The sequence below is a fragment of the Eschrichtius robustus genome, chromosome 3 (assembly GCF_028021215.1).
Source record: "Eschrichtius robustus isolate mEscRob2 chromosome 3, mEscRob2.pri, whole genome shotgun sequence".
NCBI classification, from domain to species: Eukaryota; Metazoa; Chordata; class Mammalia; order Artiodactyla; family Eschrichtiidae; genus Eschrichtius; species Eschrichtius robustus.
Genome location: NC_090826.1, coordinates 27,069,983 through 27,084,067, shown reverse-complemented (window position 1 = coordinate 27,084,067; position 14,085 = coordinate 27,069,983). Strand labels below are relative to the sequence as shown.

The following is a 14,085-nucleotide window of genomic DNA, read 5'->3' as shown; positions in this document are numbered from 1 at the left end:
TCCCTGATATTTCCCTCAACACCTTCTTCAGGATGCCGGACTTGATAGAAACAAGCCATCTTCCCAGGGATGCCTCCTCCAGGGCACTCGTCTTCCCATCATCTGTGGGCAGGAGGAAGCAGAGTCCAGTTCTGTCTTCCCTAATCTTCCCAGTCTAGCAGTGCGGCACTGGCTTTTAGTTTATCTGTCCTCATCCCTAATTTCCCATGAGGTCATGAGCTCTGGAAAGATGGGGGTATGTATTACTTATCTTTCTATGCCCTCTGCCCAGTGCAGGGTCTGGTACATGGTGAGGATCAGTAAATGTTTATTGGATGGAAAGATCCATGAATGGCTGAATGATCTTTCTTCCCTCCTGGGAAGTGGGAGTGGGAAAAAGAAGGGTAAGAGCTGTCCCAAGGAAGCCCACTTATCCAGGATGGGGAGGGCCGAGGACTCTACAGGTTCAAAGCAGATGTGGATACACCGATGGAGGACCTGGGTCAAAAACAAATACCCATAGTCTCCGAGGAAAACCATATCCCAGTAGGTCCCCACTTTCCAGGACAGGAGCAAATGCCAAATCCTCAGGAGGAAGAGGCAGAAAGCAGCAAACCCGAATGATCAGGCTCTTACCCAGCATTCCTCTCGAAGGTTCCTCCATCGTTGTAAAAATGATACACATCCAATACGTCAGTAGTCAAAAAACAGGGGCAGGTCAAGGAAGAAATGCTGACTACCACCCTAGATCCCCCCACCCAGAGATGATTCTTGCCAATATTTGGTGAACACTATTACAGACATTACAGATAATTTTCTGTGCATTTGTACAGATAGAGTGGGTTGGATAGGTAGCAATAACTTTTAAAAATCTGAGCCCCATCGTAGACCTGATGAATCAAAATCTCTAAGGAGTGAGGCCCTAGAATCTACATTTTTTACAGGCTTCTGGGGGTGATTCTGATGTAGCTAGTGAAACCACAGTCCATGGGCAAGTGTTTGGGAACTAGTGTAGTCTCCCCCGCAGGACATGCATCTCCTCAGTCACGTCCCAACTGACGATCATCTGGGAAGAGCTGGAATTTGCCCAGTGTCAGGGAGCTTGCATCCCCCACAAAACAGCTCTCTCCACAGTTAGAGAGCACTCGGGGCTTCCCCTCATGATGACCTGAAATCCGTGTCCCTGTAACAAGGCTCAGGGATCCCGTTTCCACCTCCAGAGCTCCTTAGAGGAAACCTAATCTTTCTTCCATGTGAGTATTTTGTTCAAAGATGAGAGTAGCTGCTTTTTACTGAGCACCTACTGTGGGAGCATCCTGCGGGCATCACTGCCAACCCCACAACAGAAACTTCCTAAGCTAAATCTGTCCCTTTTCACTTGCCAGGAAACAGATTGAAAAGGTACATGGGTAGATCTGGGCAGTATTTAAATCCTTGACTTAGAGCATTTGCTTCAAAGTATTGGAAATAGCTCCATATCCCTGCTCAGTGTGTACACGTGTGTGTCTGTGTCTGTGTCTGTGTTATCTGTGTGTCTGTGTGACTGATAGGGTTTTGAATAGACAAACGCCTGGACTTCTGGGCCCCAAGTGCCACTTTTCTTCCCACCCCATGTTTCTAAATGTGAGGGCAAGCTCATGGTCATAAGTTCCTAATGAGGAAAGGTTGGGAGACTGATGTCTGGGCTGACTTAAGCTTGCATTTCAGAGGGAAGGGGGTCGGGGCTCAGCTGGGATCATCCAGATCATCTCTGTGTCAGATGCTCCCTCAGCCCAGCTTCAGTAGGAAGGATCGCCAGGTTTGCTTCCAGCAAGATGATCTGACAGCCTCCAGGGCTGCTTCTGTTTCTGACTGTGCAAGTGTTTCAATCACTAGGGAATCTCAGAGGCCTCTAAAGTGGCCCACGCCCTTGCAGCCGTGGAGCCTCGTCTCCACTGGGAAGCCACCGTCCTTAAAACAGCAGGGATGCAAATAGGGCGTGGCCTCGGACTCGAGTGTGAGAACTGGGCACCCCTGTTGGAGGAAGGTTGGGAACAGGAAGAAGAAAGGGAACACAGACTTAAGGGGTACTGACCACCTGTCAGGTGTTTACCAAGCATTCGCCACTTGCAAATTCAAATCAAGTTTCATGTTATTCCTATCTCAGAATGGCCCATTTTATAGGTTAGGAAACAGAGGCTCAGCAAGATTACATAAGTTACCCAGAACCATGTAACTAATAAGAGGCAGAGCTTGATTAAACCCACAAGTGTTCTGACTCTTTCCTCCCGCCCCCCCCCACCCCCCGCCATGGTACTATCAATTGCCTGGGCAGAGTGAGAGGCAGCCTGACAAGGGGCAAGGAAATGAAGGGAATGGCTTCAGACAGGGTTAATTCCAGGGCACCTACTTTATGCTGCTTTGTATCTATTAGTGTCACAGGATTTAGAGCCCGGTTCACCTGCAACATAAATGATCCCATAGCTGTCTGAAGGTAGGGACGCACGGAATGGATTTGACATTGAGGACACAGATCTGCTCCTTAACCATGTTGAGCGTCAGTTTCCTTATTTGTAAACTGGGGTACTAATACCTAAGTCACAGAATCATTATTTGGTATAAATGAGCCAACAGGAGAAACAACCCCCTGCCTGATCTATAAATGTGCTATAGAATGAAGTTGGATTAGGTGCTCAGGAAGGCAGGAGATCAAGTTTAACAAGTACCTGCTTTATGCCCGGTGTGGTTCTAGGGTATGTAGCTCTCCCCCCAGCATGCCAGGCTCTTGGGGAAGTGGGGGAGGTCTAGGATTGACCATGATAGTGAAGCTTAGTTTCTTTGGGGGTCCATCTGCACGCCAGCTCTGTCTAACCCCATCCCTGACCCTTATCCACACAGCTTTTCGACACAATGAGTGTCCAGATCCGGGCGTTCCAGTAAACGGCAAACGGTTTGGTGACAGCCTCCAGCTGGGAAGCTCCATCTCCTTCCTCTGCGATGAAGGCTTCCTCGGGACTCAGGGTTCAGAGACCATCACCTGCATCCTGAAGGAGGGCAGCGTGGTCTGGAACAGTGCCGTGCTGCGGTGTGAAGGTGCGTGCCTGCCGGGCCGGGGACCGGGGCTGTCAGCCAGAGAGGCTGAGGAGGGGGACCGAGTGGCCCAAACCCCAGTCGTCCTCTTCTCCCAGGACATGGGACCACCCTCTCGCCCTCACGCCGGAATGGCCAGGGCTTTACAGAACCACAATGCACAGAAATTTGAATTATAACCAGAGATTAAACAGGAGAAACGCTGGTTCTAGACTGTCAGGCATCGAAAACACCTCTTCTTTCAACTGGGAATGCTCTCAATATCACAGCCATTAGGAGCCCTGCTCCCAGCTCCTGCACAGGGGCTCCATCAGCCTGAAGCAGTGTTGGCAGAGCTGTGAGTTTGCATGTCTTTCAAGCTGCCGGCCACTCTTTCCTTCTCCACATGCTAATTTCCCCCAATTCCCTGGGACATCTCCCCGGCTTGGCCTTGGTGTCCCTGTTAAATGCTGCCTTGATATCCTTGCAGTGAATCTCCAGGAGACTAGGGGCAGACCAGCCAGAAAAAAGACACAGCTTGAAGCAAGCACAGGGGTTGTTATGGTGTCTCCTCGGTCCTGCCTTGCCACGCAGACAGGTTTTGATTCAGTTTCAGAGACTAGCCATCTGGTCCCCCCAGCTGCAGGCATGGAAAACACAAATTAAGCTTCTTAAGGGCAGGAATTATGTAAAACTTGTGCACCAAGCACAATGCCTGGCACAGAATAGGCCCTCGATATATGCTTGTGAATAATGGGTGGAAAGTGAGTCTCCCACAGACCCCTTGAAGGCAGTGACGGTGGAGGCAAGGGCTGCAGTTCCCTGCTTCTGGGACCCAGAAAGCGCCTTCCTCTTACCTCGCGTGATGGACAGAGGGTAGCGACCTAAGGGACCTCTCCATACACAGTCCCCAGACCCAAACCCGAGCACCCTGGCCAGCAAGGAGGAAGGACGGGAGAGCAGAGCAGCAAGGGGGCGTGCCTCAGGGCGACCGCTGCCCCAGAGCTGACAGGCAGGGGGAGCGGGGAGGAGAGACCACCAAGGGCACAGGGCCCGAGGCGGCGTCAAGGTGGGCCGTCGAGTCAGAGGGACCTGGGCTGGAATCCTGGTGAGTCGCCTTTTTCCCTCTAAGCCTCTGGTTTGGTTTTTTTTTTTTTTTCAGCTAAAAAACAAGTGGGGAGATGATAATGAGATGCACGTGTAAAGGGCACTTCCTGGCAGAGAGTGAGTTCCTAGCGTAAGTGTTAGCCATGCTCTTGCTGGTGTGTAAGCTCTGTGAGGTTAGGGAATCTTCCTTGGCCTCGTATCCCCACAGCTGGCATATTGTTTGATGCCTGCTAGATGCTCAGTCAATACTGGTTGATCAATCACTGAATGAATGAATGAATGAATGACCTTTTAACTAGGTTAGAGCCTCCTTCATGGCCTCCAGAGCCCTGACTCTCACCAGGCTGCCTTTTGTCTCCTCCCTGAAACTTACCCGCTGAGTCGCCGGGGCCAAGTGACTTGACTTCTCTGTGCCTCAGCTGCCCCATCTGTAAAGTGCAGTTCATAATGGGAGCCCCCTCACAGGGTGGTCGTGAGCAAGCATCGCTCCTGGAGCAGTGCCTGGCAGAGAGGCAGCGCTCAGTCAGTGTTGGCTGTGAGCATGATATTCACCTGATTTTAACCATCCCTGACACCATCAGATGCATGTTGGTCCACTTCGGGGGATCACGGGGTGGGTTCATCCTTCCAGGTGCCTGTTCCAATCGTGACACAAACAGGCGTCTTCCTGCCCCCCGCGGTCACCCAACCACGTCCACACAACCTCCTCTGCTGTTTTTACCCAGCAGAGTGAGCACTTTTGGAAACAGCATAAGCTTTGGTGTCAGGGAACCGTGAAACTCCTATCTTTGCCCCCTCCCAGTTGTGGACCCGATGGGTTGGGTAGCTCCCTCGGCGGCAGCAGGGGCGTAACCACGCGTGTCTGATGGGGTTGTTTGGGGGTGAGGCAGAGCCCAGGGTCTGGGGGCTTGTCGGTCAGTGGTCTCACCTTTCCTTCAAGCTGGGCCCCTCATTCTCCCTCATGCTCTCAAGTCAACCTCCTCTGACTTCTTTGGTTTTCCTCGTGGTCCATCTCATCCAGGACATCTTCCCTGCTGTCTCCCACTCACCTGATCTCTCCTTCCTCCTGGTTCCCTTGCTCTATGGGGCACCGCCGGACCACTCTATCAGATACTTGGTCTCACCATGACTACATTTTTCTTTACCAGTTCCACGAGTCTTGGCCCTATCTCCCAACCAAGACTATAGGACTTCCGGGGCAGAAGCCCAGGCCACGGTGCCCCTGAGCCTGCGGGGGCTCAGTCCCGGTGGATTTGACCCCCCTGAGAGGCATCAGGACTTGGTAACTACAGAATCCTCCTCCCCACCATCCACTTTCCTGAATCAGGTCCTCCTAGACCATAGTTCTGCCGGTGCAGTGAACCACTCCAGACCATTAGTGCATGTGCAAGAGAACTCGACCTTCATTAAAGGACCTTAAAGCGGTTCACTGTTTCATAGACTGAGTCTTAATTTTGAAATTAGAGCTGTCTCATTCATTCTGTCCCTGGAGGGGAAAATGCTTAGGTTGGGGGACAGTGGACAACCAGAAATAAGGGGGCAGCCTGTTGGAGAGATGCTGACTTGGCACAAGGGGAGTCTGCTCAGTCTTCCTAGAATGATGGGCATTTGATGCCAACCTGGTTTCCGGAGACCTGGGGAGCAGCAGATTAGAGGGCCAGAGTGAGAGCCGGACAGCACCTAGGGTGACCAATTCTGGACTTGAAACCGTAGAGCAGACAGGGTAAGAAGCTCCTGGAATCTGGCCCCTCCTTGGCCCCTTTCCCTCCTGTGTTGAGCCTTGGAAGAACCCTGCTCTGTAATCAGCATCTTTGTCTTTCCATTTTTTCTAGTTTTGTTTTTGATTAAGTATCCCCACCTTGTGGACAATTAAATGTGGAAGCTAATGATCTTTTAAAAAATCTTTTAATATATGCTAAGAGCCTCTTAGCTTTTGAGAGGCTATAAAAGGACAAGGGAGAAAATGGCTTCTTCTCCTAAATTTAGAAAGAAGGATGATCATCTGGCTGATCTAAAGCAGAAGTCGGCAAACTTTTTCTTAAAGGGCTAGCTAGGAAGTGTTTTCAGCTTTGAGGGCCCTAAGATCTCCCCTCAACTCTGCCATCGTTATGCAAAAACAGCTTTGACAAAACAGAAATGAATGGGTCGGATTTGGCCCCTGGGCTGTAGTTTTCTGACCCCTGATCTACAGAACAGAGGACATAAGGGATCCATATGTTTAAAATCAGAAATTTCCTAAGAAAGACTTCCAAGTAGTGAAACAGCTACAAAGGAACGCACAGTTCTCACCCCGGCATTCATCTCTTCCTTGTCTCTTTTAAGGAAGAACGAACTAATTATACATCACTATGGTAGGTGGTTTACAGGTGTCACCTCATTTCAGCCAGGTACCAGTCTAGGTAGCAGGTGTTGTTATTGTCCCATTAAAGCACAGAGAAGCTAAGTCACTTGCCCACGGTCCTCCCAGCTTGTAAGTGACAGAACCAGACCCCAAACCCAGGCTCTTGGCTACCCCGTTACTGTATTTTTCTTGAATTATATCACTAGAGAGAATATAATTTCAAACATATTTGTAAAAGACTTAAAAGCATCCACAAATAGGATGAAAAGCAGGTTTTCTACTTTCCATATCCCAGTAGAAAATTAAAACAAAAGGAAACATATTGCCTATCACAAAAGACAAAGGAAATAGGACACCATGTGGAAGCATCAGAACTTGACAGCAGTAAGACAAACATATCAGTTATGATAATAAAGTAATTAAACTCCCTATTAGAAGACAAAGACTCTCAAACTGGGTTTAAAAAAATATGCTGTTTAAAAGAAATACATGGAAAAAAACGAGATAAATTATCTACAGTGAGTATGTATTTTCATTTTTAGAGTAATACTTGGTAGTTGTAAAAAATGTAAACAATACGCAAGTGCAAATAAAGTTAAAGTGGAAATATTCATTTCCTAATCCCACTCCCCAGAGAAAAATGGTGTTAACACATTGGTGTAGACACGTCCACGTTTTTTTCTCTCTGTATGTAAAATAAATGTGTTATTTTTATAATTTTTTTTAAAAGTCTTCTAAAAAAGAAAGGTCAGTTCTCCCCACTCCCACAAGAGGAGTCTAAGTGATGGTGGTAGTTCATTTAGGCCTCTGAGGAAGAAGGGTAGTTACTGCGTTTCTAACATTATTTCATTTAATCTTCTTGTCACTCTTGTGAGAAAGATTATTATGCTCTATGCATGAGAAATCTGCAAACCAGCAAGGTGAATTGACTTGCCTGCGATTACGCAGCTAGTAATAATTGAGCACTTAACTATGTGCTAAATACTAGGCCAAGTGCTTTACATACATTGTTCTATTACATCTTCATGACGACCCTACAGGGGAGGTACTGTTATGATCCTCACTTCACAGATAAGGAAACTGAAGCACAGAGTGGCTAAGTAACTTGACCAAGATCACACAGCTAAGTGAATGGGAGAGTCAGGATTCAAATCCAGATATTTTGATACCAAATGATCACTTTGAACCACCAAATGCGGTCTGACTCCAAAGTTCATTCTCCTTTTGTTCTACCACAGTATGGTGGAGGATAGGTGGTGAGGGGTATGGGGCGGGTAGTGGGGAGGCAGCGCTGGAGGGAGTCAAGGAAAAAGCTTCCACTGCTTCTAGATATTCACACTGAGACCCCTTTGAGGGCAGTAGTCGGGGGGGGGGGGGGGGCATTCCCGCGTCCACCCATAGTGGTTAGAAATGGAGGCTCTGGAGCCAGACTGCCTGTGTTTAAATCCTGGCTCTGCTGCTTCCCTGCTCTGTGTTTCTGGACCAGTTACCTAAGCCCTCTGTACCCATTTCCTCAACTAGGAAATGAGGCTAACGCCAGTACCCACCTTAAAGTTTGCTGTGAGGGTGAACATACAGGAAAAGCAGAAGCACATATCAATTAGCATGCGGCTTGTGAGGGCTCAGGGAGCACGAGTTCCCGGCATCACTCTATTCCATCACCACCCCCATCTGCCCTTTGCCTCGTACAACTATAGCATCCAAGGTCAGGAGAGGTGGATCCTCCCTCACAGGGGACACCAGCCCCTCATCAGAAGCCCAGCGCATTAGCCATCTCATGCTGCCATAACAACATACCACAAACTGGGTGACATAAACAACAGAAATGTGTTTTCTCATGGTTCAGGGTACTGGAGGTCCAAGATCAAGGAGCCAGCAGGGTTGCTTTCTCCCGACACCTCTCTCCTTAGCTAGCAGATGGCCATCTTCTTGCTGTCTCCTCACATGGCCTTTTTCTCTGTGTACATGCACTCCTGATGTTTCTTCTTCTTGTAAGGACACCGGTCCTTTTGGATTAGGTCCCTCCCTTGTGCCCTCATTTCACTGTCGTTATGTCCTTAAAGGCCCATCTCCAAAGCCAGTCATATGGGAGTTAAGGTTTCAACCTATGAATTTGAGGAGGCACAAAATGCAGTATTTCGTTCCTTCCACAAACTATTTATTGAGCACCTACTCTGTGCCAGGCACTGAGATAAGGCACTGGGTACCTCTTTTGTCTTATTGCTGAATTCTTCTCCCTGTTCAAGGCAGGACCCTCTCCTCTTTTTTTGTCTTTTCCGTGTGTGCACGTGTGTGTGTGTGTGTGTGTGTGTATCTATGTGTATATCCTTCTTTTCACCCTAACAATTTTAATGGAAAATTTCAAACAGAGAGAATAGTATAGCGAACCCCATGTACCCATCACCTGGCTTCAACAATTATAAACTCATGGCCTATTTCATTTCATTCATACCCTCTGCATTACCAGTATCTCCCACCATTACCCTGCTCTGGGATTATTGTGAAGCAAATATCAGGCATAATATTTCATGCACAACATTTTAGTGTATATTTCTAATGGATGAAAAGAACTCCTTAAAACAGAACCACCATGCTATTTTAAAATTATGAAAATAATTACTTAATACAATCAAGTTTCCATGATTATCTATCTAACCCTTTCTTTCATAGTATTTTTTAAAAAGTCAGAGCCCTAGGGAAGCTGATATGTCTCAAGTCCTTTTTAATCTGTAGGTGTCTGCCCACCCTCTTGCGATATTTTTGTTGGGGAGGCCAGGTTGTTTATCCTGAGGAGTCTCCTGCAGTCTGAATTTTGGCGATTACGTCCCTAGGAGGTTGCTCAACATGATCCTCTCTCTCTTATATTTCCTTTAATTGGCAGTAAGGTCTAGAAGCCTAATCAGATTCAGGTTCTGGTGTTTGGCCAGAATATTTTATAGGCAGGGCTCTGTGCCTCTATCAGATGCATGTAATGTCTAGTTGTTTCTCTTTGGGTGATGTTAGGAGCCATCAGTTTTCATAGCCTAGAGATTACAAAATGGTAACATTCTATCTCTTCTTTTATAAGCTGGAATACTTACAGAAAACTTGCCCTGATCAACTATTTGGTTACCCTGAGGTATAGTTCATACAGGAAAGACAGGAGAAATACTTAATTATTTTCCTTTATTTACCAGTTTTCGTATTAATGGGTTGACTCTAACGTCTTCCAAAGTTGAACGTTTTTTTAATATCATTACAATCCAAAGGATTGAAACATATTTTATGCATTTAAATCCATTGCAGTTATTACTGTAGTCAACGCTCAAATTGTCCCATTGGCCGGCGGGAGCCTTTTGAAATTGGCCCAACCTCATCTTGTACGTTTTCTGTCCCTGACCTAAAATCAGCTGTTTCTCCAAGGAGTCCTGGTTCCTTTTAGTGAGAAATGATATGCAGAATCTGGGCACTGGCTCTGCTTATTACTATTGAGTAGGTCCTTATTTCTAAGCCTTTTCAATGAACAGAGCTAAGAAATATTTTTTGAAAGATAAAATGCATCATGGGTTCATTTCATTTCAAATGTAAGAACATTTTTTCTTTTTCACTGAACTTCCTTGATGTCATATCTTTATCTTCTTTCACTCTTGCTGGTAATCCCAGTTCTCAACACCAACATAATTTCCCATTCCTTAATATACACCCAGGAGTCTCAAATTGCAATACCAGTACTACCAACAGCAATACGATTACTGAAAATCGTTTTTGTGTTTTTCCTTTCAATTCTTCTTGTCTGTACATCCTACTAGGGATGGACTATCAAATTACTGTGTTTTAAAATCTCTTTAACTGGTTTCTTCATGTATGATTATGCTAACAGCTGATACAGTATTATATTCATTTATTTTACACTGCTTTTAAGTTTTGAGAAATTGCTTATCAGATTTAAATCTTTTTTCATTAGGTAAAATATTTACATAGTTCCAAAGCTAAACCTCTAAAAGAAGGTATATTCTGAGAAAGTCTAACTTCTACCTCTATCCTCTCTACCCTGGCCCCTCCCTCCATCCATAGGTAATCTTTTGCATTTTGAGTTTGCCCTTTCATTGATTGTTAATATGAGAAAATATGTGTGTGTCTCCCACCCTTTTCTTAGATAAATGGAATCATTACCCTTGCTTTTACTGCTGTATCTTGCTTTTATTCACTTAATAAAATATTCTGGGGACCACTCCATGACATTATATAGAATAATCCTTATTCTTGTTTTATAGCTGCATAAATAGTCCATGTTGTTGATTGCCCCAATTCATTTAGTCAGCTCCCTATTGCTGAGCATTCTGGCTGTTTCCATTCTTTGGCTGTTATAAATAGTACTGCGTTATGTAGCCTGGTACATATATATGTCTTTGCATATTTTTGCCAGTGTATCTTTAGGACAGAGTTCTAGAAGTAGAGTTGCTGGGTGAGAGAATAAATGCCTATGAATTTTGCTGGATGCTACCAAATTTCCCTGTGTAGGGTTTGTGCTCTTTTGCATGTCCAGCAGGAAAGTACTAGAATTCCTGCTCTCCCTTGGCTTCACGAGTCATCAGACTTTTTGCATTTTCCCTACCTGATGGATGAGAAATAATTTCTCAGTATAGTTTTGATTTGTATTTATTTTCTCAGTAAGAGGGAGGTTGAGCATTGTCTCAAATGTTAAAGAGACACTGCACTTAGGAATCCTCCCCTCCTTCTCCCTGCCTGGCAACCACCACCCTGGGATATGAAGATTAACTAGAGAGAGTGAAGGACTGAATAAATGGAGAGGTTGTTTGCCAATCACCTGAGCAGAGAAGAGAGGAACTAGCCAAAGTGATAAAACGACACAGCAGAGAAAGAAAACAAATGGTGGCCACCAAAGGAAAGATTTGAGTTTCCTTCTCTGGAAAGTTTAGACAGGGCTTTCTTGATGTATATGACTGAATAGAGAGTAGCCTTGTCGGGCAACGGTGACTCTGTGACTTATGGCTTCCTGCAAAGTGAGTGACAACATCGCAGTCCAGCAGCCAAAGAGGCTGGGCCTGTGCTGAATGGGAGCCAAGAAAGAATCCCCACTCTCTTCTGAGGCTCTGTGCCTGCCTGGGGACCCAGGCACATCGCAGCAGGCATGCCCCTCCCCACCTCCAAGGTCTGGAAGAGTAGAGCAAAGTATTAGTAGTTTCAGTGCCATGGATGGATGGGTTTTGAAAACAGGTTACTCAGGAAATAACAATACCTATAGGCAATTTATGCTTTCAATGTTTGATAGAGGTGCTATGTAATTTCTCAGTTTCTCCAAGCCTCAACTTACTGAAAATGGGATAATAATCCCCGCCTATAAAATCAGGATAATAATGGTTATATACCTTTTAATGTTGCAATTGTCACAAGGATAATCCACATTAAGCCCAACACATAGTAAACTCAATAGCAGTGAGCTCATACCTATCAGCTGTGGTTGTCGTGCTATTATGTGCTGCAGGGGGATTTGGAGACAGAGGTCTTGAGGTTAAATCTCTGCTCTAACTTTATTAGCTCTTGATCTAGTCTATCAGCCTACTTAGCCTCAGTTTTCTCCTCTGTAAAATGGGGATAGCTTCATAAATGCTGTGCACATTTAAATGAGATAACACGTGGGATGGATTGGGTGGGATGGACTGGGAGATTGGGATTGATGTATGTACACTACTATGTATGAAGTAGATGGCTGCTGAGGGCCTACTGTATAGCACAGGGGGAAAAAAAAGAAGGTACAGTCTGTTTGCAGGACATATATTAAGTTAAAAATGCATTCCAACATACATTAGGTGCAGACAAATACTGTTTGATTCCACTTATACGAAGTACCTAGAATAGTCAAAGTCATAGAGACAGAAAATACCTTGGTAGATGCCAGGGGCAGGAGGGTGGAGGGCGTGGGGAGGAGGCATGAGGGGTTAGTGTTTAATGGGGACAGAGTTTCAGTTTAGGAAGGTGAAAAATCCAGGAGATGGATGATGGTGAGAGTTGCACAACAGTGTGAATATACTTAGTGCCACTGAACTGAACAGTTAAATATGGTTAAAATAGTATGGTTTATATTGTGTGACTTTTACCACAATAAAAAAAAATTTTTTTTTAATGAGATAACATGTGTAAAGCAGGTAGCATCATAAGTCATCAGTATGAGTTGTCTACTATTAACATCATTATTATTCTTTTGTCTTCTTTGTTAAACTTTCTAATATAATTTACTATTAAGAATGCTTGACAATTCTTTTAGATATTTTCAGGAAGGTTACAGAATTGAGAGAGGAAAGGTGTGGTACATTTGGCTATGTTTTATGAGACTGATTACTTGGGGAAATTTGCAAAAATTTGCAGAGATAGGAGTGTTGGTAGCTCCTTATCCCCTTTCCTTTCCAGTCTTGTTCAGCGCATTTTGGGCATCTTGTAGCACCGCAGTAAGGGGATCCCAAGGAAGCAGGGTTTCTTTTAAAACTGGGGTGCTGCTTAGGGTATGATCTCTGGTTTTATGCTGTCTTCCTAGGTCTGAATCCAAGTTCTACCACTTGCTAACCCTAGTTAGCAAGGGCTAATTACTTAATCTCCATAAGCCTCCGCTTTCTTAGCTGTAAAATGGAGTAAATAATAGCACCCGCCTCACAGGGTTTGTGTTTTGTGAAGATCAAACATGATAGACACGTGAAGCTCAGCGTGTGACAGGAGCGGGCTCTCAGTCCACGGCCGTGGTGGTGACAGTGGCAGCGGCTTTGGTGCTGGTGGTGATCAATGGCCTCGTTATCGGTCTCAGGGAGGGAGGTGCCTTATCAGGGTGGGCGAGGTTAGACTGTACTAACAAACAACCGCAGAATCTCAGTGGCTTAAAAACAGGAGTTTCACTCTCACACAGACTACTCAGGCTACATGTGTGACCTGGGTCACGGGGCTCTGCTCCTCAGGGTCACTTAGACGCCCAGGCTGATGGTACTTCCTTCTAGACTTTCACAGTCACAAGCTGCAGATCACACGCTGGCTCTTCACGTCCCCATGTGGACATGACACGCATCACTTCCACCCTCGATTGATTGGTCAAGGCAGTCACGTGGCCTTGCCTACACGGACACAAAAGGGTGGACAATGAAATCCAACCACGTGGCCTGAAGGCGGAGCACTGGAGCAGCTCTAATGACCACCACGGGGCCAAGGGTCTGGTTGCAGGAAGAGGCAGGAGTGATGGGAAAGATGGGAGAGAATGGAATGGGAAACTGAGGGATGGGAACATGGGCAGACAGAGACCAAAGGACTGAGATAACAGGGTTTGCAAGCTCAGAGCCAGCGTGATGGGTGCCTGAACCCTGGGGGTCTTGTGGCTTTGCCTGCCGTGACTACACTCATCCTTCCATCCACTCATTTATTCATTCAAGCAATGGTCACTGAGGGACACCTGTGTGCCAAGCACTAGGCTAAGGGCTGGGGGTTCCGAGTGGCATAAGACAAATTGTACGGCCCCTGCCCTCAGGGAGCTCGCAGTGGAGCGGGCTGTGCGCTCCTGGGCCAGAGCACCGGGTGCCAGCTCTGCCAGGGTGGGCCGGGCTTATGCCTCTGCCAGAGGCCTGATGATTGAG

General features: G+C 46.2%; 1 protein-coding gene across 2 annotated transcripts in view; it reads left to right on the top strand.

The window, feature by feature from the left end:
- The window catches only part of CSMD2 (CUB and Sushi multiple domains 2), a 645,193-nt gene that overhangs the window by 403,866 nt on the left and 227,242 nt on the right, over positions 1-14,085 (top strand). For both annotated transcript variants that reach the window (XM_068537861.1, XM_068537860.1), the window contains exon 15: positions 2,857-3,051. In XM_068537861.1, the coding sequence (XP_068393962.1) occupies positions 2,857-3,051 (195 nt within the window). The remainder of the gene's footprint in view (positions 1-2,856; positions 3,052-14,085) is intronic.